Source organism: Phoxinus phoxinus (assembly GCF_949152265.1).
Source record: "Phoxinus phoxinus genome assembly, chromosome: 1".
Classification (NCBI taxonomy): Eukaryota; Metazoa; Chordata; class Actinopteri; order Cypriniformes; family Leuciscidae; genus Phoxinus; species Phoxinus phoxinus.
This window is the reverse complement of record NC_136876.1, coordinates 20,976,734-21,002,025: the sequence shown is the minus strand read 5'-3', so window position 1 is coordinate 21,002,025 and position 25,292 is coordinate 20,976,734. Positions and strand designations below refer to the sequence as shown.

At 38.6% G+C, this 25,292-nt stretch overlaps 1 protein-coding gene across 5 annotated transcripts in view; it reads left to right on the top strand.

The window, feature by feature from the left end:
* Window positions 1-608: 608 nt before the first annotated feature.
* The window catches only part of hdac5 (histone deacetylase 5), a 78,194-nt gene continuing 53,510 nt past the window's right edge, over window positions 609-25,292 (top strand). For 2 of the 5 annotated variants that reach the window (XM_079630143.1, XM_079630141.1), the window contains exons 1-2: window positions 629-822; window positions 18,077-18,305. In XM_079630143.1, coding sequence (XP_079486269.1) covers window positions 18,284-18,305 — 22 coding nt within the window. In that variant the 5' untranslated portion in view covers window positions 629-822; window positions 18,077-18,283. Of the gene's footprint in view, window positions 823-18,076; window positions 18,306-25,292 lie in introns of all 5 variants that reach the window. The other 3 variants (XM_079630140.1, XM_079630142.1, XM_079630135.1) reach the window with 3 other exon arrangements.

The window sequence follows — 25,292 nt, the reverse complement described above, 5'->3', positions numbered from 1 at the left end:
TATATAAATATATATAAAGTATATACATAGACATTTGTTTATATATATATATATATATATGCATGCGTATGTATTTATATATACAGTACAAAATTATTATACACACACACATGTAGGCTACACAAACTTTTATTATGGATGCAAATTATAATTGTTTCACAGTCCTAGATAAAGTCTAAAAATCGTTCTCCATATTAAAGAATAGTAGAGTTAGACAAGCTACATTCAAATTAAATAAATGAATCATATTTGTGGGTCCACGGCATCTAAAAGTCCTGGCATATAGCACCAGCACCTCTAAGAATTGTTGTAAGTGTTGTAACATCTTCGCTCGCCCACCACATTCGCCCCACGCATCACATACAGTCCTCCTCAACCTACCCAAAGGGGGCGCCCTCCTCTCTAAAACCAGTTTAGTTCCTGTTCAATATATATAGGCTCTCTATGCATATATAAAACATAGCAAACTCCTGGTAAAATTAGACCATGCTTTGTAGCAAACTCAGACTCATAGTCATAATTAACAGCGGTCTTCACATCGGCATCTTTGAGACCCGCGAGACCCGCTCTGCGGGTTGTAATCTGTCGTGTCGCGCGCTATTTTTAGAACCCACAGCCGTGGTCACGTGACCGTCGAGAGCACGTCATTAATGTTGTTGTTGGTGGAGAAGCTGCAAATATGGAGGAAAGAGAGTTGAGACAGGAAAATTTGTACTTTTCATGAACAGGGGAGGAAAATAGCTTTGCAAAAGTGATAAAGTGGAAAACAGACGCTGAAAGAAGACGGGCTGTGACGGCGCCCGGACCGACAACAAGTATCAGGTAAAGTAGACAGAAACATAAGATACATTATCTGAAAGTGATGGTTTATGTTCTGTCTTTTCCATCCTGGATTTGACACCCACCGAAAGGCAACGGTCTTACCCGCAGGGAAACACATTATGTTGACATCGGATGTATTCTGTATTGCATTTAGACAGCTTTAGACCTTTTTGCACATTGGCGAATTCGTACACTGGACAGCCTTAAACAAACATCAAGAGTTTGTCTGATTTAGTCCGAGTTCCTTCAAACTATCGCCATTTCTTTGCCCGTGGGAATCGCCTGACGGGATGAGTTTGATATTTTCATGAGCACCAGTCTCCCAGTATCATATCTGAGCGTTTTATACAGTCAGTTGAAGGTTGAACAGTATAGCGCAGAAGATGATGTTCTCCTGAGCTGGAGGAGAAGCAAGCGATTATATCATATTCATCATGATCTTCTTTTATTGCGCAACGATGTACGAAAAGAAATAGAATCGGTATTTATAGCCATACCGCAAGGTTATGATGCCATTTTACAGTGATCAGGATAAATGAGCTATGTCTGAAGTATTTTATTGAGCTATTAATGTATATTCTGTGTGTTGGTTTCAACATAAGTTATAATGGTTATAAGCAAAATATGCTGAATTTATTCTCAGACAAAACTATTTTTTTTATCAGAGAGAACATTCTGTACTATGGTAGATGAGGTCCTATCTATCTATCTATCTATCTATCTATCTATCTATCTATCTATCTATCTATCTATCTATCTATCTATCTATCTGTCTGTCTGTCTGTCTGTCTGTCTATATGTCTGTCTGTCCTATTTGGCCTACAGTGACATCTCCAATAGTTACAATTTGGTTATTAAACTGTATTAAGTGTATTTCTCAGCGGTCAAGTCAAGGCTGTCCGCTGTTGAGCGTTTTCACCTCTCTTGTCGAGGGGGTTGTTGACAGAGGACTCCAAGTAATCGAATAATTTCTCAGTTGTTGTTTTTTTCTTCTCCTGGTTAACTCATCAAATAAAGTCACGACGTCAACTGTCCCAGAAAATAGGCTGGTGTATCACTCATGCACCAACATTGACTTTTTTCTCTTGGCTACTGCAGGATGTGGCTCATTTGTTTTGATGTGTGTGAATTGAAGATGATGCCATTATAGCATTATTATTATGTTATGACTTCAAAATGGGTGTAACAATGAACACATCATTGTAGGTTAGTATTGCTAAGTCAGGTTCAATTATGTAACATTAATTAGGCTAGGTGAACCGCAACAAAAATAGTTTTGGTTGCACTTTTTGGTGGTGCTTCTGAAAGTAGTGACTTTTTTTAAAACATGCATTTAGAAGATTATTGACTGAATGTGTGGGTTTTCAACCATTAAAGAAGCTTAAAAAGCTGTGTTTGCTCTTTAGGTTATGAGTGGGGTCAGCTGATAGTGGATATTATTATGACCGTGCTCAAGGATACAAGCACAATCTTATTAGTGATTTCCAGGAAATTATGCCGTCTTCTCTGGTTATGGATCTGGTAAGGGCCACCATCTGTTTTTGAAGAGAGAAAAAAAGTGTTCCTTAAAAATGTGATTTTAGAATTGGCGAAGCAATAGGTAGGTCCAGGGATTGATACACTGATGTGTCCATGTAGATTTAGAAAATTCTGAACTGGTTATAACTCAGGATTGATTTTTTTATGCAAATCAGATGAATTTCATATTTAGCCATGAGTCATACTCTTGGTCTGTGCTCATGTCTTTTGGATGTAAACCTAAGTTGTGGGTATTAAGAAAACATAGTGGGGGAGATTTGCTAAAAATGAGTTGTGCCCCCTGATAACATTGCTATTTTCACACACTGTTTGCACTGTTTTAGATTTATGCAGATCAAACTGACCTAAATTCACTCACAAAATATCTGCTGAATATAACTTCCAATCCTGCGATTCGGTTATGAGTGCTTTCTGTGGGCTTGAATAGCACAGGGTTTATCGTTCCAGCCAAATAATTGGATGAATAAGGTGCAATCTACAAACTAGAAGCATAATTTAGGTGTCAGTACAGCAGTAGTCTATGAGCAGAGAAGAAATGGAGAACAAGACGGTGGTTTCTGAAGTAAAGGATGTCCTTGTATTCTCTTATACATCACCTTTGACTTGATTATACAATACAGATTCAAGATAATGTGCAGGATTAGATTAGGATTACTTTCCTGTTTATTTGGCCAATATATTTGCACTATAGGTGACCACAGATGCATTAAAAGGTTTAAAAAAAATTGCATAGTAGTTTTATTCAATTGCATTTGGTCTTATCTTACAGTATGCGTAGTTTTGTCTATTTTTGGCTGTTTGCTCGTGGTTTGTTTTGATTGGCTTAATCTGACAGGCTATTGGACTTTGATCCGCTCTTTCAGAGAAGCCGAGTTTCACATTGCTTGTAAAGTAATTGTACTTTATAGGGGCACAAATACTTAGTACTTTCTGTTTTCAAAGTAGGTCAATAAAAGGTGCCTAAAACATTTAGTTACAGTTTTTGCACTGGACATCTGTAGTTTTTCCAATTGTGTCTAAGCGTAAAACTTGTTCCACTTCTTTGGTTGCCTTGTGCCTCACCTACACGTCGTCCACGTTCACACCCTCATCTTTACGACGTGGTTTGTCAGAATGGAATGCAGAATTCTGGTCTGTTTTGCGTTCTAAATGAAGGGCACGATGACTCCTAGTAATGAATAGATCTGAACCTCTGCACCACCCACAGCCACACCAGGCTCCTTTAGCCGCTTAACAATATGAGCATAACCCCTCTGGGCCAGAAGGTGAGTGTGGAATGTAGGAGTGTGAAAATCTGAAAATATTTTGATGCGTTGAAAACAGACGTTGCCGTGGTTACGCTACACACACGGATGACCTGTACCCTCTTTAATGATCCTGTCCGCTCAGAGGTGTCCAACAACTCCCTTTCAGGATTTCAGCAGACTGTTGAGTGTATAAACATTTATGTTTAAGGTACATTTTTAGGGGCTTCGGTGTTGGGAAATCCACTTCTCTTCCATAATTTGTGCAGATGATCGCTCTGGACATTGCAGGCTCAAAAGCAGTTGATTAAAGTGGCATGTAATCAAGGTGTGCTTCAGATGGTGTGACTTCCAGTTCCAGGAAGAGTTTATGTAATGAGTTTGTGAACATGGTAGTGATCAAAGGGGCAGGAATCAGGTGGTCTAGCTGTGCCACAGAATGAGAAGTCAAAAAACAAGACAAGAATAGTCATGTGTCTTCGGATTTAATGGGTGCAGCATCCACAGCCATCTTAGGCTTATATTTATTATGTTGTGATATTATCACCGAGCCAGCACCATGCTGAACTGTAGACCGAGTGCTCTTTTCAGCATATGCTTCATTCTTCTTCCTCCAGATCCATAGGGCAGAAAAGTTCCAGTTTTGTTTTATCGCTCCACAGAACAGAATCCCAAAACATCTGTGGCTTATTTATATGATTTTGGGTCAGTAGTGGAGTACGTCTTGGAGTTCTGGCATGCGTTTAGTATGCGCCTTACGTACTGTGCAAGCTGAAACCTCAGTGCCTGTTGCCACCAAGTCTTGCTGCAGGTCTTTGCTGTCACTCGAGGGTTTTTCTGAACCGGCCCTCTCAGAATTCTGGTTGCAGCCGTTGATACCTGCCTTTTTCTGCCCCGTCCAGGTAGTGTAACACTGTTGTGAACTATGCTTCCAACGGTGTCTCTAGGAACATTTAGTGCCTTCCTTATCTTTTTGTATCCTGTTCCTTATCTTTGAAGTGCGATGATATCTTCTCCTAATTTTTTTGGACCCTTCTTTTGATTTGGCCATATTTCTAACATGCAGTCAAACAAAAAAGAACAGCATTTATTTAAAATAGATTATTTTTTGCAACAATGTACACTACTGCTCAACACGCTGGGGTCAGTTTTTTTCTTCCTTTTTTGAAATAAATAAATACTTTTTCAGTAAGGATGTGTTAAATTGATAAAAAGTGATAATAAACCTTCATATTGTTAGAATGGAAAATCTTTATATTTTGAATAAATGCGGTTCTTTTTAACTTTTTATTCATCAATGAATCCTGAAAAAAGTATCACAGGTTCCAAAAAACTATTAAGCAGCACATCAAATCAGCGAATCAGAATGATTTCTGAAGGATCGTGTCATGTGCAGACTGGAGTAATGGCTAATTAAAATTCAGCTTTGAATTGCATCACAGAAATAAATTATATTTTAAAGTATATTAAAATAGAAAACCATTATTTTAAATGATAATATTTCACAGTATTATTTTTTTTTCTGCATTTAGTAAATGCAGGCTTGATGAGCATAAGAGACTTCTTTCAAAAACATTAAAAATAGTAATGTTTTCAAACTTTTGAGCGGTACTGTACAGTAGATATAGATGCAACAGAATGCTGAGGTCTCTCTCTAGTTATGTCTTAGAGCTGCATGATTTAAACAAACCATTTTAAATTAAAAAACACTCAATTTAAACATGATTCGACCATGTCTGTTATCCCTGAGAAAGCGGTTACAAAGTGACTGTTAAAACAATTCTTTATTAGGGGTGTGACGAGACACTTATCTCATAAGACGAGACGAGATTTTTTCACAATATTTTATAGAAATTTTCAATGACAAAATGTATCTTTATAAGTATATGAATTATCAAATGCATTGAAAGACAACAATATACAAGCACTGTAAAAGGTTTTGCTACAAATGACTGTACATGATTTATCAGCTTCCAAAACTTCTGATTGAGGTTGTGTGTGACTTCCTAATTGAACTCCTTTCCACAAATTAAACATAGAAATAAAAACAGTATAAATAGCAAAAATAAACAACAGTTTTTTCTTAGTCGAATGAAGTGCAAACAATAAGTGCAAGTGCAACCATAATCAAAGTACTCCCTCAGTATTTAAGTGCAAACAGATACCAAAACAGAGAGCAGAGCCACACTACACAGTCCAGAGATAGGTTTGATATTAAGACAAGCTATTGTATGTAGCTAATTTGCGCGGAGTTTTGCTTTCACTTTCAAATTGACGATCACACGTACTCGGCGTAGTGCTGAGCTCACATTCTACAAGATAAGGCATTTATCAGACGCTAAGGCTCGGTTGCACAACGAATCATCAATCGTCACGCGATCAGTGAACTGTGATTCCTGCTGCACTGTGTGCGACTGCAACTCCTGCTGGATGAGCAGAGCAGACGTTTACAGTACTTTACAATGGTTTGTATTTTTTATAAAAAACAGCAAAACAACAGTGGAGTAATGTAATGTGAATGTAGCGGTGGAATATTCGATGTTAATTTCACTCTCAGGCTCCGTCATGGCAATATCGGGCGACTGCTTTTCACTTTTACGACTACGAGAAATCACATTTTAGTCTCTCTCACGAGATCTCGTGCACACCCCTAGTATTTATCATTGAATAATTAATTCAAGAGATTTGTTTAGAAACGTTGATTCATCCAGTCATGAAACAAGTATTTATGAGTGAGTCATTGAATCATTTGAAATAGACTGCAGCAATTAACATTTTGTCAATGGTTGAATTATTAAGGTGATGTCAGATAATTAGTGTTATTATTCATCATTCTGAAATCTGAATTGGTCGCCTCCCTTTCTGAACTTCTGTGTATGCACTATGCAGTCAAACCTTTTGTGTGTTTGTCTGTAAGCGTTCTTGTCGGTTTCTCTGACGTCTGATTTAGTAATGCTCTGGATTGTGTGGTGTTGCTTAACAGAGCTCTGTGTGAATCTGAATATCATTCTTTGTCAAACTGTAGTGAACTATTGGGTGAGTGAATAGCAGTCTTTTTGCGAACTGTGTCACACAGCTTATTTTAGACATTACTGTTTTAATTTATACTGGTCTATATTTCAGAAGAATATTGAAAGGAATGGAACAAATTTCCCAATAGACTTCTTCTGACAGTTTTCTGGCTTTATATTTTTAATGGATCTCTTATTCAGGGAGATTTGCGGTGAGGCTATTCCACTGACCCTTAACTGCACAATTTTGCCAATTTTGAGGGACATAAAGCCAGGTTATTGTTTGGGTTCATTGTTTTTTTGTCGTTTTTTTCTCCTTTTTTTGTGCTCTGGGCATTACAGGTTCAAAAAGAGCTGAGCGCCATGTAATCAGTGAGTAATCTAGTAATTACATCAAAGGTTTGTTTCAGAAGAATGTGACTGAACAGCTTACACTAGCCATTGACTTCTATATGGAAAAAAATACTATTGAAGTCAATGGCTACTGTCAACCATCATTCTTCAAAATATCTTGTTCCATGTTCTGGGGACAGTAGAAAAGTTTAGAGAAAAATAGAATGTATTTCTCTTTGTTATGATTATTTAATTAATTCATAGTTCTTTATTTTATTATTAGTTATTAAAAAAAGACAGCATTATTATTCATTGTATTTATTAATTGTATTTATTTCTATTATGTTAAAATTGACTAAATTTGGCATTTTATCACTGTTTAATTCTAACGAATGGTCGAAAATCATAAGATTTATCACTTTTTTATTACAATTTTATAGACAGTCATGAGTTTTATTATCATTTATCAGTACTCAGTACATGGTAGACAGAAAAAAACATACGTTGTTGGCTTCATTCTTATTATTTAGCAGAAAATATTTTACACATTTATATTATTTTTATGTTTATAATTGATCTTTATACATTGCAAATATATACACTCGCAAAAGTTAATTTATTTGAGTAATTCCACTTAAAAGGTGAAACTGATGTATTATATAGACTCATTACATGCAAAGCGAGATATTTCAAGCATTTATTTTTTATACTTTTGATGATTATGGCTTAGGTCTACAGCTTATGAAAACCCCAAATTCAAAATTAAAATATTGTGAAAATGTTTTCATAAGCTGTAAGCCATAATCATCCAAATTATAACAAATAAAGGCTTGAAATATCTCACTTTGCATGTAATGAGTCTTATATTATTTTCACCCTTTAAGTTGAATTACTGAAATAAATGAACTTTTGCACGATATTCAAATTTTTCGAGTTTCACCTGTAGCTGCCATTTAATTTGGGAGGGGTCTCTTTTAAGTTGCAAAGTGGCATCGTATTGTGGCATCCAAAAGACTAGATTAGTGATTGAAGTGTGTCATGCAACCGTTGCCAAAGGGATAGAGAGATTCATTTGTCTTTGCGGATGTGAGCCACGCAGGATCCTGGAACACAGCGGGCAGAGACTCGAGGTCTGACGGAGGACACCACCACTCTCTTGGGCGGCTGCCACACCTGACATGCTCCATGCTGCATGCTAATGACCAATTTAAGCTTTTCGTTTGACCGCTCTAAAGCAGCAAGGACTCTGTAACCTTACCTAACTGCATACACCTGCTACTTAAAGTTTCAATATTATAGACCTTATATGTTGTAGAATGTTATTACCGTGTTCATTGCATGACGACGCATGACTGATTGTCCTTATTTGTTTCAATTATTATTAAAGCTAATTGAATTTGAAGGGCCTCCTTTTAAAATCAAGTCAAACAAGCCTCTTGATCTCATCTCGGTAGAATGACACAAGGGCTTTTGTCTCCGCCGTCTCCAAGGTGAGCACTTCCTGAGTCACTAGGCAGTGTGCACCTGATTTCTTGTGGAACAGCTCACCCGTCGCCCTGCAATCGAACAGGCCGCTTATTCCCGCCGGCCCGTCGCGTCTGTTTCTTCGTCCCAGGGGAAGGTGGAGCGGCAGGGAGTGCGGCAGCACGCTAAATCTATTGTACTATTTTAATCCTCACACGTCACTTGGATAATGCATCCGAAGTGCTCCAGCTACCACTCAGAGGTGGTTAAAGGTTTTAAATACTACAATTATTCTTGTGACTGCTTTCTGCCACAACTCCTTACAGTTTTTGTGTCACTTAAGGCACCCACACTACAAGATAATCTGTCCAATTATGGGCCCAATTTTCCCCTTCTGACATTCCTATGCCAACTCCTGATTATCTTGATGGTTCTACAGATTATTTCCTGTGGTCTGAAATGTGTTAAAGAAGAGTGATTGAATCTGCTTGGAAGAACATTTGGGTCGCACCGATCTCAAATTGTAAATATCCAACATGTTGTGTGTGGGGGGGGGGGGACCCCGAGGACAAACGCGCACACACTCTGTGGGTTGTCACGTGGTACGAAATTATACCAAATCAGAAAGCGAGCTTATGGAAGCATAACATGACTTCATCCAAACTTTGTTCTTTTTTTCCCCCATGAATTTTCTGTAAAAAACAGTTAAATCACTAATATCTGCATTTCTTCTTGTCGGTCATCCGCCATGTTACTCTAGCAACCAAAGTCACGTATGACTGCGAGAGATTTTTGAGAGGTTTGGTCACAATCGGGGCTCTATTTTCTTCAAGATTTTAAAAATCTTTTAGTGTGGGCCAGCCTTTAGTCTGAGTAGACATTTAACAGGACCTGCATGAAAATAAGGCTGTAATGGATAGATGTAGGTTGATGTATACAGTCAGTTATGTAGGTTCTATGATCTTAAAGGGCACCTATTATGCAAAATTCACTTTTACATGGTGTTTGAACATATGTGTGTTGGCAGTGTGTACACAACCACCCTATAATGATAAAAATCCAACCAGTGTTTTTTTTTTTTTTAATCCACATAAATCATAAGCACTGTCTCAGAACGAGCTGTTCTCAGAATCAAGGCAATGTGACGTAGAATTGCACAAGCCCCGCCCACGACTGTTGATTGACACTGCAGTTTGAGCATAGACCCGCCCTGAGTGAGCTGGACACAATCCGCCATTGTTTCGACGCTGGAGCAGCTGTAGAATGTCTCCGAAAGCGATTGAGGTGTTTTGTTTTTTGGATGTTAGAATAAACATAGCAGTCTTCATTTACTCTCGTTGTTACTCGAGGATTGATCAGTACAACTGCTCTCGTGATCCAGCTTACAGTCTCCGGAGCGACAGGACTAACGTTACTGATCACGCAGAAATGAAAGTGAGAGCGAGCACTTTATGACAGCTCGAGCTCATCGAGTCGTTTTACAGATATACAGTTTACCAGTTTATAAAGCATCAACTGAAAGGTGTGTATATATTTGTTTACTGTTAGTTGTAACGAGTGTTTTGTGTACTTCGCTGTGTAACGTTATGTTCCATGATAATGAAGGGAGAGAGAGAGAGAGAGTTTATGGATAAGACTTTATTCTTACAGTGATTTTCTGCAGTAAAACTAACGCTTCATCTTTTGTGTGATGTACAATAAACTTAATTGAACTCATCAGTATATTTTGGTCATCATTCAGACGGGGTCAACTACAGCAGGCTTGTATTTATAGTGGAGCAGATGGAATATAAGTTATAAACGTAATTAAAATAAACATACCTGTTTTATCTCTATTCAGCATATATTCTCTTGCTCTGTGGGCATTATTGTCCGACTCGAACACCGTTACTGTGAGTTTCTGTTTTGATCATCTTTCTGTGAGATGAGATTGTCCTGGCTCTGAGTGCGAGCTGGTTAGGCTCCGCCCCCTGTGCGTGGAACCGCATCTCATTAACTTTTAAAGGAGACACACTAAATCACTGTATCAGTGGTTAAAATTACAACGGCGATACAACAGCAGTATAACCTTTTGACGATTGTTTCCTCAAATCTCTGCGAGGTCAAAGTTATGAAGTGAGTAAAAGCATGTTATTAAATGTTGTCTTTTATGGACAAGAGGTTCATAAATGCTTCTCATGTCTGGAAAGATGTTTGATGCGTGTTGTTTTTTCAAATGCACGTTATAAGTGACTTAAACTCACAGTGCTTTCAGACGGAGCAGCGTTTAGCCGTACATCAATGACAAGCTGGGCATAAAAAATAATCGCAGCCGTTGCGATTTCAAAATCGCGATAAGCCAAATCGGTTTAAGTGCAATTACATGGAAATTGCGATTAATCGTGCAGCCCTACTGCTAATCCACTGTAGGCCTACTATTACCTAAAATTGTCTCTGTGCAGATTGTCTGTTGTTCTTGCTACTTTGAGTAACAATAAACGCCTGTAACGAGATTTGTTTTACAAACTGTAATTTTACATCAGTCATTCACGTTAGTGCTCGGCTAACATATTCACCGCTACAAATTAGACATTTACACATCGGTTTGTTAATAGACATGCACTTGTTAATGCTGATGGTGAGGAATTACAGTTGCAACATCTCATAATGTACATAAAACCGAGTAGCGTATCACTGAGAAACATCAAATGCAAAATGCTCAAATGGTCCTTGGTATGGATTTGGGTTTAATAACTAGCCTAGTTCTTCCAATGTTTCATCTTTGGACTCACGCCTTGATTGATATGGTAAAATCGACGTCATTGTTACTGTCTTTACAGTGTGTACAATCGCTGTGGACTTAAAAATTCGCTGCATTTCGACCTTCAAAGATTAAACAGGTCATGAACACTTCAAAGAGAACAGGGCATTGCTATGCTACGTGCTACGATGGACACTTCAATAGAACATCATCATGTACCCTTTCAGAAAGACAACATCTTATAATATGGTTTATATGATTTACTTTATTGTCTAATGTAGGCAGCCTCAAACAGCTATGCACCCGGTGCAGATTCTTTAGATTGGTTTTATTATAAGCGAGACTCTCACGTTCGCTCTAGACAGAGTGTTAGCTGCTCAGTTGCTAACTCATGAAACAACACAGCTAAGTATTCCTCATATGTTGAACCTTTTATTGAAAGTAGCCTACGTTAACCTGTTGAGTCATGCCTTCACAAGCACAGTAAGATCTGTGACGTTTGAGTTAGAGGAGACGCAATCCGTTTGCAGAACATGCTTTATTTTTGTAGTACCGCTAAGTGCCTTTAATTAATAGTTCAATAAGAAAAGTCATTAAATTACCACAGCTAATCTAGAAAAACAAACTCTAGGTAGGAGCATTTTGCTAAATTTAGGCACTATATTAGACTACATATTTGAGAATTGCAAGTATTGATTCGAAAATCGAATTGCGAAATTTGCGTCAACCCAGCCCCTTGAGATATTGTGTTTAGGCCTAAAAAAAGCAAGAACAACACTTCAAAAATGATACAAGACAACAATAGATGACTCCCCAAAATGAGTCAACAAACACAATGGCCCTCATTTATCAATCTTGCGTCGAAACGGGCGTATATGTTGGCGTAAGATTATGCTTACACTCCTCTCACCGCCTGATTTATGAAGCTGTGCGTACCTTTGAAATTCAGGTGTACGCAATACCTGCCTCTTGATAAATGCCGCGGCTGAAAACGATCGTCATTAGATTAACACGCCCCTATATATTCACGTCTCCGCCTCCCCACGCCCTCATTTTATGCCATGGACACACGGAAGACGGCAAAGAGGAGAAACTTCTCCGGTGGAAATCCAGTTTAAATCGCTGGTTGGTTGAGCAAATTACCTATCACAATGCATTATTTTACAGCACGTGTTTTGAAACTGTTAGCGTTGAATTTTGCATGACATCACATGTAATAGGGTGTACAATAGTGATGATGATGTGAATAATTGCATGACAATTTGTAATATTCTTCTTATTAGTATTATGATTTTGATTATTAATGACGCTTATTGTTATTTAGAAGAAGAATGTCGTTGTTATTATTATTATTTGTATTATTATTTAAAAGAAGAAGAATGTCATTTTAATTATTGTGTCAGTCTGAATAATTTTTTGGTCATTTGAAAGCCTTTCATTTCTGAACCCAGTCCGTGCGCACCATTTAACTCACAAAAATAAACACTGAAGTTTATCATTTCTATGTTGTTGTTTTTTTACAGTGGGTCATAATATATCACATCTTTAGTTTGTCAGTGCGTTTTGTGGTGTTAGGAATTGTTTTTCTGCGCATTTCAGCACTAACTCAAAACGTGCGTACATGTACACCACCTCCTGAGCTGGCGTAGGATTTGAGCGTTCCGTACGCCAACGTCCATATTGATAAATCGCAAAGTCACCGTGGTTTTGGGTGTACGCCAGGTGTACGCTGGAAATTTTGTGTACGCACTTTTCATAAATGAGGGCCAATATGAGTGTAATAATTGTAGTCAAGTCAAGTCATCTTCATTTATTTAGCGCTTTTAACAATGTAGATTGTTTCAAAGCAGCTTTACAGTGATACACGGATAATTTAAGGTAACCGAGATTGTTTAGTCTTTATAGAGGTTCTTGAATAAATATATTTTCCAATATAAGTTAGTTTTAATTGATTCACTTTCATCACAACGATCATTAGCTAGTTATTAAATTAGAGACCACTAAGACGGCATCGTTCTCTCTACACAGACTTTAAACGTGAACCTGTGAGGAACGCTGATGGTGCTCACGTGCGCATTAAGAATTAATTATATAGTTATGCGCATTTGAGTATATGTGCGCAGGTTTGTAATTCCCTACAAACCAAGCCTTAACAAACTACTTGTCTGGCCTTAAAAATTTTGATACAGAATTTTATCACTTCGGGGTAGATACGCGAAACCGAAATTATCCCGACAATGCTTTATCTGTAGAGTGGTACACAGTGGTATACAATTTATAATTGTAGTGCAGTTTAGTGTGTGAAATGAGCTGGAGCTGTGCTTTCAGTAGTTTGATTTGAGAAAATCATAGGAAGGGTTTTTTGCTTAAATATTGCTTGAATAAGGTTAGCCTGAATCTAAAGACTATAAAATGTGCCTTGATGCTTTACCGATTACTCTGGGGTTTGCTTTGCCATTTTGTGACACAGATGGTAAAATTAGTGGACCTTGATGGTCTGGAAACCTTCATTCAGAGAGATGCGGGAGGCTTTAACATTCAGCACGGACACGGACACTAATCAACACATCTCCACCCCCACGCTATTCACACCCTCGTTGAGTGACTGATGCCTTCTCATATTCTCAGCCTCTAAGAAAGAGAGCTAAGCACCTCAGGAAGGATGATTCTCTTAAGCAAGCCAGTGTTAAAACTCTCATCAAATGTCCCATCCTTTTAAAGAGTATTAAACGCTGATCAGCACTCTGGCACAAAGCCTGACCACTTATACGAGAGAGAGAGAGAGACAGAGAGAGAGAGAAAGAGAAAGAGAAAGAGAAAGAGAAGAGAGAGAGATTTGGACTGGAGGAGCTTTCAGCTCTTCCATTAAATCACTGACAGAGCTTTAGAGACCAGCTTCAGCCTGCTCTTTAGTCAATACAGGGCTTTCCAGGAACTGTACCAGCATGTTAGCGCCCCACAAGGCTCTGGGACATGTCAGAGCTGGTTGTGGCCAAAGAAAAGAACAAGCCTTTCAGAATGACAGAAGAAACAATACATATTGGTCTATAGTTTTATTAGCAGACCATGGCAGAAAATACTCAGACTTTCTGTAATGAAACTTGATTTCTGTGGTGCTTATGCCACAATTTAAAGGGATAGTTCACTTTAAAATGAAAATTCTGTCATCATATACTCACCCTCAAGTTGTTTCAAACCTGTATGAATTTCTTTCTTCTGCTGAACACAGAGGAAGATATTTAAAAAAATGTCAGTAACAAAACAGTTACCAGGTCCCATTGACTTCCATAGTATTTTTTGTTCCTACTATGGAAGTCAAAGGGACCTGGTAACTGTTTGGTTACTGACATTTTTCAAAATATCTTCCTTTGTGTTCAGCAGAAGAAAGAAATTCATACAGGTTTGAAACAACTTGAGGGTGAGTATATGATGACAGAATTTTCATTTTAAAGTGAACTATCCCTTTAATGAAAGCACCGATGGGACTGGAAAGATCTGCATGTCTGTCATGGCGCAAAATCGGTCAAGACATGCTTTTTGTTGGTGGTAAATAATGCAAATACTAGGGATGTCCCAATTTAGCTTTTTTTTAAAAAGATTTTTTAACTGATCGGTCTTGGCCCGATCCTTTATTTTACGTCAGCTGTCATGCAGGTGCTGCAGGTGGGTTTGCCAACCGCCATTGAAAGGAAAGCAGAAGCTCAAATGTGTGGTGCCGGAGAACCATTGAGGTCTGTTCTAACACATCACATGCACGTTCAAGGATCTATGTTTAACATATTTGATGTGCACCACCTTTGTAACAAATCACTCGAAAGTAATTTATTTACTATTTATTTTTTATCTGCCGTCAGACTATGTGAGATGTCGTTGTCATAACGCGTTGCTATGTGTTGCGTCTTGCTTTGGACTTAACTGACAGACTGAGATTCTGACGCCACAAGCTTCATGCATTCTAACTTTATATAGACCCCTTTTCAGTTAGTAAACATGGTGACGTTTTTATGTGGGCGGGGCTTAGAAAGATCTATCTGGCCGCTTCACTAAGGTTAGTTTGCCAGTTTTGTTAGCTTTTTTTTTTAACAATGACTGGAGAAAATCCGAATCATCTTAATCTGTAACGTCACTCACTGTCCAGGACCACGATTGTTATTTGCAAAAGTTAATTTTAACGGACGGAACCAGATTGGCTGACCCGTACACGCTCACTCAATGACGGACGATCTGACAGGATGAACGTTAACGCTACCTCCGGTTGAGAAGCTGACTTCTACACCTACCCGATAGAGAAACTGAGCGTAAAGAGAAACTGAGGGCATATACATCTTCAGATGCCTATAACTATGTGAATGGTCACGTACAATACTTGTGTGGTACGATCGGAAGTTCTGCCTAGCCAGCGCCAAGGCCAGAAGACAACTATGTAAAGCAGGGGTCACCAAACTCGGTCCTGGAGGGCCGCTGTCCTGCAGAGTTTAGCTCTAACCCCAATTAAACACCTGAACCAGCGAAACAAGGTCTCACTAGGCATACTAGAAACTTTCAGGCAGGTGTGTTGGACCTGTTTGGAGCTAAACTCCAGGATCGAGTTTGGTGACCCCTGATGTAAAGAGTGACATTACGGTGCAATTTTAATTATGTAAATATTTTCTAGAAATAAAATTCCAGATACAGCATATAAATTTTTTAACCATGTATTTGATTACCCTTGGGCCTTTCTTACCAGGTTCTTCAAAAAGTCTAGTCACAATCAATCAAAACAACAATCATAGATGATTCACAAATAATCACAATAATTTTGAAAACATTATGCGATAAAATGTAAAATTGTAGCCTGTACTCCGTCGATTCTAGAACCCAACAAGATGACATTTAATAATAATAGTAATTTAAGCTCCTTATTATGTCGAATCTGTGCTGGTTTGTATTGGTCACCTCCAGTTTTCACTCTGTTTTTCAACCAGCTAGCGCCGTGACGTAACTGTGATGTCGGCGCAAAAGGGGTCTGCCTACACTTTATTTCTTTTTGTTGCAATTATTCTGCTTATAGGCCTATAAATATAATTACTGTAGCTATTGTTATATTGGAAGTGCATGATAGATGATTTTACATTTTAGCCCCTGAAACATTGGATTGATTTTGAAACATGAATGTACTTGAAGTGTGCTCAAACCACTTGGAAAATACAAGTATCGGATAGGGACTCGGTGTTAGCAGATACTCAATATTCAATGACTCGGATTGGGCGCACATTTAAACAATTGCATTTAGTTTTCAGTCATTTTATTTTTAAGTCCCTTAGACAAAATTATATTGATATTTAATATATCATTTTTTTTTTTTTCATTTAATTCATTCATTTAATATTGTTGATGCATCCCTAGATTTTAGTAACAATTTTAATTTAAATAAACAAATATAAGAAAGTATTTTTAGACTTAACCAATATACACCTCCATCCAAAACTGCAACCATTCTTGATTGTGTTCTATTATTTATACATAATTCATCGTTTCAATGTTTTTAAGAAGCAGTGCTTTGATATTTTAACTAATATTTATTTGCATTAAGTGTCCATTCTGTTTAACTGTTAACTGTTTATTACGTGATTCTCCTCTTATTTCATTGGTGAGCATCAACACGATTGCAGGTTGTTAAACTTGAGAAACACACAGATCTAAAGAACAGTTCTGTAGACCTTCATCATGTTGAGCCACATTCTTAAATGCTCATAAATGGTGGATTTGCAGTTTGAGATTAGCAGTCGAAACATTACACTCAAGAAATCCAGCTACCATAAAGTCCTGGCCCAAGTTCAAATTACTTTATCAGTGCGTCAAAGCAAAACAACAAGACTATTTTCGACATTTATCAGTCACTCATTTACGGTTTATTGGCTCTGAGCTGAAAACACACACAATGTGTTCGTACATATATTGATTCATTTAGATATGCAAGTAGGGACCTGGGACACTGTTGTTCACTCAATAATTCAAGAAAACTGATTTGGTTGATTGATTGATTGAATTATTCCATACCAAAGGAAGTGTGCTGTGGTCCCACTGGGTCATTAGACAAATCGCTCTGTCGGAGGACAGCCAGACTTAACTTGCATGATTCAACCAGCAGGTGAGGCTACCGTCCCAGTCATTCAAGGCAACTCGAAGCTTGTCATCTTTTCAATGCAGTGCTGCAGTTTTACCAATGATTTAATGCTATTAGTCTGTGCATATTGTTCAGAAGTATCTGGCAGATTTGTCCAAAAAGGCACCTGGTGTGCACAGAAAAGTTTTTGACCTATTTTCAGTTTTGTTTAATCTTAATATTTCATGTTGGTGTGTTGATTTGCATAAGAATGTGTGTTTCAGAAACTCGAATGCTTTGTGATGCATAACATTATCTACTTGAATACTGAACAGACCTAAGGCTCAGGAAGTGTGGGCCAGTGTTTTAATAATCACTAAAACTAGACGGTCGAGAACCTCTCTATTCTTTGCTTGGGGCAGGGCTCATGGTAAAATGAAAGGCAGCGTGGGTAATGTGCTATCCTGCTGCGTATCCAGTCGCTGCTAGGCAGCGTGGGTATTGTAGTGCGTCTCCACTGACTTAGAGGCAGGGTGAGTCATCCATTAACATCCTCTGGATCTGTTTTGTAAGCAGCAAACATACAACTCTGTTACGGGCACAACATTCTCACACGGGCGTTAATGACCCGTACAAACCCCGTTAATATGCAGCTAGGGGACTCTATTCACTCTTTGAAAAACAAATGAGCTGTTTTTCTTTATATTATTATTAATGTTTTTGCTTTTCAGACAGGTCACAGCCACAATCTACTGTAATTTTGAGGAGGGTATTTTTATGGCTTGAAGGGTGTCAGTGGACTCAGTTTCATTAACGTCAGTGTGTTTATCTGTTGCAGTGAGGGTGTTCAGCTGGCACCAGCGGCCATCACAGCCCTCCCCGTGAGGGTTACGGTCATGGCTGACGCCGAAGACCCCCTTTAGAACTCGCCGTCTTGCGGCATCTTGCCTCTGAACCAGAGGTTGCACACTGAGGTTTATCCAAAAAGCATCTTCGCTTGCTACTTGGAGAACTTTAGAGGCAGAGAAGATCAGTGGTGTGATCCATGAATTCACCAAACACACCCGGTAAGAGTTTTTACTCATTCATTCATGTTGCACTCTGAAACATTGCTGTTTGCTAATAGAAGATTTTGTCTCAGTTGATAATTCTTCCAAGTATCCAATGTTTTAAACATCCATGTTTTAAATATCCAATTTTTAGTGTGAATAATTGATATTATATATATAAAATATTAGTCTCAAATATTTATTTGGAAGATATTTGGTTTCTATTAAGTTACATTATTAGGTGTAATTTTTCTACTCATACTAGTATTATTTATTTTGCAGTCCCCAGACCCCAGTTTGAAAACCCCTTGACTTCACGACTTTTGTCTAGATATTTGCCCCCGTTTGCAGTCGACACTAGTTGCTGTAAGTCAGAGCCAGTCTGCACAATTTCAGTAGTTGGAGTTCTTCATTTCACAGAAAATGCATAGTGTACGATAGGCACAGGCACTGTTTTTTTGTGTTTTTTTCAGACTTTGATTCCATCCAAATATCAAACATGTCTGATATTTTGTAGTGATTTTAAAACGCATTCATTTGTCATGCGTCTCCTAGCAGCGGGGCACAAGTTTCTGTGCGAGTTTGTTGTGTTTGGAACAACTTGAAAGTCTTGTAGTGTGTGATTCTCAATCATTTATTGTATTTTGCTAGTAATGTATTACAAAGTTGGTAAGTGTATGATGTCTGGTGTTTTCAAATATATTTTGATTTGAAAAGTAATATATTGCATTCCAGCCTTAAATTCCATTCCGCAAAAATTCTCGAGATTTATCCCTTCAGAATCAGCTCAGAAGTCTTCAGATAAAATCTGGGCCTCCAAAAGAAGAGCTGCAGTACATGAACGTTTGCATTGTCTGATATTGGTGACACCATGGATGTCACCATGGATGGACTTGCACTCGTTTGCTTGTTGTTCAGCAACCTCCATCACAGATTGTTTTGTGGTGCTTTTCCTCACATGACCTGTGTGAATAGAAGTTTTGTTGTTGTTGATGTTGATGTTCAATTCGGTAAGATAGCTTTATTTTTCAAATTTTGGGGTAAAACATGCACACACACCTGAAGTGGATGCCTTTTTTTATATATATTTATATATTAAATTTAGATGATTGACTATGGCTACAATTTTTTTCCTAGCAATATTGTTTTGTTTGTGCATACTAAACATCAAGTAACTTGTTACATTAAATTAAAGAGGCAAACTGGCTTATACAGTGCTGGTCAAAATTATTTGCCCCCTTGGTAAATGTGATCAAAGATGGCTGTAAAAAAAACATTTGCATTGTTAATTCTTTGATATTTAATTTTAAAAAAAATTAGCAAAAATCTAACCTTTCATTGAAGTAAAATAATTGAGGGTGGGGGGGAAATCACATTATGAAATAAATATTTTTCTCCAAAACACGTTGGGAACAATTATTTTCCCCCTTTTATTAAATACTTTTTGCAACCTCCTTTTTCCAATATAACAGCTCAGAGTTTTCTTCTACAATGCCTGATGAGTTTGGAGAACATCTGACAAGAGATCAGAGACTGTTCCTCCATACAGAATCTCTCCAGATCCTGCAGATTCCCAGATCCATGTTGGTGCTTCTTCTCTTCAGTTCAGCCCACTCATTTTCTATAGGGTTCAGGCCAGGGACTGGGATGGCCATTGCAGATTCTTGGTTTTGTGCTCAGTGACCCATTTTTGTTTTGATTTGGATATTTGTTTTTGGATCACTGTCCTGTTGGAAGATCCAAACATGGCCCGTTATAAGATTTCTAGCCCAGTCTGTTAGGTTTTGATTGTTTATCTGTTGGTATTTGATCCAATCCATGATGCCATGTTTGATATCTGAACAAGATATCCAGGACCTCTGGCAGAAAATTAGGCCCACAGCAGTAAAGATACAGCAAAGTATTTCATTTTACACATGGGGTACTTTTTTATCCCTGTGTGCACCAAACCCATCTTACGTGTTTGCTGCCAAAAAAAAGCTCTTTTTTGTGCGTTTCATGTGGGCATCTGATGACCCCTTTACACTAAAACTGTGAATTTCACTGGTTCATAAAATGTGGGATGTTTTAAAATCTGCACTGTAATTGGTGACAAAGCGATTGAATCTATTTGGAAACTAATGATTAACATAGTTTTATTTAAAGGAATTTGTTGTTGTTGTTGTAGTAGTAGTAGTAGTAGTAGTAGTGGTAATGCAACCTGACTCACAGCTGTAGCAATTACAGATCACGCTTCGAAGAAGATTTTTGGTCTGTCAGCGGGCGAATAACCCGTTGTTATGATTGTGTGCGTAATTGCGTGTAATTGTCACGTCTCAGGTGAAGCTTAGCCAGATTTGTTGCTCAGGCAAACAAAACCTGTGGATTTTGTCCATCGTTTATTATCTGTTGCCGTACCCTGCAGCTTTCTTCTCCTCCTCGCCCCTTTCTTTTCCCATCAGCCCCCTCTTAATGCGCCTTTAATTCATACCTTTCGGCCTTGTGCCCGCCCCCGCTCTCTCCTCCCCAGCCTCTCCCCGCCTGGCTCTCTCTGACTCTCTGCCGTTTATAATTAGAACCGGTAACAACCTCTATTAACCCTCTGTCCCCCTCATGACGTCTTTGAATGTCACTGGATGCCGTGGCAACCTTCTACGCTTCGCCCCACTCCACATCAACATTGCCCCGAGGGCTCTTTGCTGATTCGCCTGTTTGCTCACTGTGATGCAAACTCATTGGTTCTTTTGCGTTTGGTTTCTGTTTTGTGTTTCTGTATTGATGTGATTAGCTGGTTTGTCATGATAGCTATTCAGCTAGCAGGTTTCAAGTCTTGTCCTTTCATTTTCATCACATTGAGGAGGTTTACCATCTTCTCTCTTTGAGGTCCCATTGAATTTGAAGACAACTGTGAACCACAACAGCGGGATAATGGACCAAATGTTTGAGTTTGGATTGTGAGAGCTCATACTGGCGGCGGCGCTACCATCATCAGTTACAGTACAACTTTTTGTGCTCCTGTTATTGATCAACTCTACAAACAGATTCACAGCTTAATAGAACAACAGTTAGAAGTATTGCCATGAAAAGTGTGTTGTCAGGGGTTGAGTGGCTATAATGAGTGCACAACGAAGGAAAAGGCTTTCACTAATAAAGTCTTTAATTATAAATCAAACCAGGAACACGCAGGAGATAACAGGAACAATAATCATTCAAACATAACCACAATTACATAAACTATATCGTATGGAAGTAAAATAATGCCAAATGTTTTTTAAATAAAAAAGCCTGTTGAATTGCATTTTTATGGGCTGCAATTCAACATGGTTATATATTTAAGCTGTGAATATTTCAATTCAAAACATTTCAAACACATTTCCATGAATACAAATTCAATAATCCATATTCACCATTCATATTTCACTTCCAAAACATTCAAAGTGTTTAAAAATACAACCTAATATATTCAACAGGCAATTTTCGGTCCATTTTATTTCGCTTTACAAATTCGCTTTCACAAATTCAGTGGTTCAAATTCAACAGTGACATCCAGGAACTGCAGGAAAAGCAGTAGATTACCGAGCATAATCTCCATCTGCTGTTAATCAACCTCACCAGCAGGGGGTGCAAGCGCGTGTTGTTGACGAAGACCAGCGCAACAGTTAGAGCAAGCCATTCATTCATTCATTCATTCATTCATTCATAAAAACTGATTTATAGAAATGTAAGTGTATTTGTGATTATTGTGAGGGCTGTTTTTATGTTTAAATCAGTGTCTTCACGGTCCCTGTGTAGCCTACATGCATCTGTCTCTACCGTGAACGAGATTATAACGTTATTCCTCCGATGCTGATGTACAGAACAAATGTTACATTTTAGGTAGACACTTTCTCTTGGTTGTTTAGTTGCCTTAACTTTATATCGCGGCGATGTGCTGTGTGGGTTTCCCTCAATAATTCAGGATTGCTGGACATATAAAACGCTTAGCTTAATGGACAAATACAGTGATATAAAAGACCAAACTCGCACTTTATTGAGAAGGATGTACTATGTTATAGCTGAATTTTTTCTATCAGCCATAACATTAAGACAATTATCGGTTTATCAGTACCAGAAATGTTATAGCATTGTATCCGCATCGCATCCCTACTTGTATCATATTATTGTTGTAATAACTTACACTCCTTAAAGTAACACTAGGTTACTTTTCTTTTTTTTGCTCTCGGGGTCCCCCTACAGTTGGGAAACAGTATTGTCCTCTACTACTGTCGTAAACCCTGTCATACATGCACGTGCATTTGTTGACAACCATGATAGCCCTGAACACTGTAGGAGTTCACATGCAGGTGTTCTGCTTGCGTCGCGTGTGAAATGTCTTCATCCAGGTACAGTGGCATATATTTCAGCATGTCATATGAATATAATTTCATGGGTTTTATTTTTTTTCAAACGACAAATGATCGCGATGCTCATGTTTACAAGCCAGCGTCATTATAGTAGCCTAGTCTATTGGTTACCGTTTTACTGAATCTATATGATACTTCAATGCAATGTTTGAGTGGTAGGCGAGATATAATAAACATATATCGTCAATATTATAATATCAAGCTACCATAGATGAATCTGCAAATTTTACAAATCGATTTGCATTATAGCTTGAGGCAAGACAAATAAACAAATATCACAGACATGTTAGGTATCCTAAAATATTATTTTGTACATCTTATATATTTACTTGCAAGAATGTAGCCCCTACCAAACTTGTACACGCCATTTAGACATAGGCTTTCATTTGATATTTGAAAGTCCGCATCGGTCGAGCATAGGGTTGCCACCTTTGATTTGTGAAAAACCGGGACATTCAGATTATTATTATTTTTTGTGGTCTGAGTCTGAGTTGTAGGTTGTAAATAGTATTTTCTTTGACACTGGTGGCTCATCCGACTTTGTTGTGTTATCCTCATAGACAGTGGTTATCCTCCTCGTCCGTCTCTCCCCCCATTTCACACAATAGATGTAAATAGACCGTTTTTAAAAAGCTAGCTAGCAACTAAACTCACACTGTATCATCTTGGATGTGTGTTGATGCGCGCGCGCGACCGACCGACCGACAGCACAGGCAGTTGCTAGGCGATAAGTTGAGCTTCCAATCAAATAAAAGTAAACGCCTGGCATTGCGTCACATTGGCCAATCCACTGTTTTACCCGTTTTTACCATGGTTTTTACCCGTTTACGGACACAGGATTGGATGTACTGTACACTACTATGAAGAAAACACAGTAACAGTAGACGGAAACGGTTTAATTTGAAACCAGGAAATTCTACTTTAGAAGTACATTTTCACAAAAAAACGGGACAATTCGTGTCCCGGGAAAGAATATGAATTTTCTGGGACTGTCGCTCAAAAAAGAGAATAATCCCTGGAAAACCGGGACGGGTGGCAACGGGCACCCCTCCTCCTCCTCCAGCTCACGCCAGCGAGAAAACGCTGGCCCAATGTTGATCCTCGTTCTGCCTTTAATACGATCACTTTCTCGTTTCCTCTTGTTGCTTTCCTCCGACAAAACCTTTGCTTTCTTGCTTTTCTGTGCTGCTTCGGCCATGACTATAACATTTGGCAAACAAACGCTAGTTTGGCTCGCACGTCCGATTGAAGGAAGTGGGGGTGGTGGTGGAAGTGACGTATATGCCGTAAAGCAGTCGAATTTTGTAGTTCTCTTTGTTCGCCGGTTACTACCCGAAACCCGAAGTTTAAAAGTACGATTAAAAACGCTACAGACCCCGTCAGGCTATGGCAGACGTGTCATTCAACCTATTGTAAGTCGATGTACCATCACAAGAGACTTGGAAATATATTATTAAGGTTGAAAAGTTACCTGGTGCTGCTTTAAATTACAGTAAAAGCACTGTAATGTTGTCCCACATCTTTTGGCATATTGCTTTATTGCAGAGCTGTCTGTCATAGATTAGCCAAGCTCTCCAAGCTGAAACAATCAGCTAGCTTCATGTTAATCATCTCTAGATGCTTTTGATGTTTATAGAGTATCAAAGGACCTCTGTGATTATGTCCAGTGAGCCTGGAGCTCCATGTGATCCAGCACATCCAAGCCCATCAAGGAGAAACAAGTATCAATCCATTCAACCATGCAGTTAGGCCTTTTGTTCTCTTGGGGACATGTCGTACAGTTCTGTTCCCCCAATAAAAGGCCGCTTCATCTGCTGAAGCCCTTCACCATAATGGGCTCCATGCTTTGCACCAGTCAAGTTCAGGGACACAAGTGTCAAACGTTGTAGACTGTCACTTTGTGCTCCTATTCTTTTGTTGGTCATTTGGTACAGCATGTCCATGTCTAGATTATGTCTTGCTTAATTAAATCAGTCATTTGTGATATAATAATGGTGTCTTTGATGGCTTTTTTAATGAAGTTATCACCAATAACACAAAAGGATGTGTAAACACATTCAGAGAAGCTATGGAGTGACAAGAACATTTATTTATTTATTTATTTACTAACTCGGGTTAGATATTATCTGTGACTTCTAAAGGCTTCTTTATTGAAGAATGTACTAGTGTTTGGTCTTTTAGGGCCCTATTTTAACGATCTGAAACGCAAGTGTCAAAGCGCAAAGCGCAAGTAACTTTGTGGGCGGATCCCGGCGCTGTTGCTATTTTACCGGCGGGATAAATGACTCCTGCGCCCGACGCAAATCTAAAATGGGTTGGTCTGAAGTAGCTTCATTATTCATAGGTGTGGTTTGGGCGTAACGTGAAATAAACCAATCAGAGCGTCCTCTCACATTCCCTTTAAGACGCGCCACTGTCTTTAGACTAGGTTTTCCTGGTCAGTGGCGGAATTGTTTTTTGAAACTCAAAAATAGCACTTGGGAACTTTTGCGCCGGAACACGCCTCCTATTTTCGCCGAACCGCCCCCCCGGGAGCGCAAGTTCATTCCCTAATTTACCGACGTGCGTCTGTGGAGGGAAAAGCCCGCTGTGCGTGGGTGCAAAATAGGAATGATACATGCGT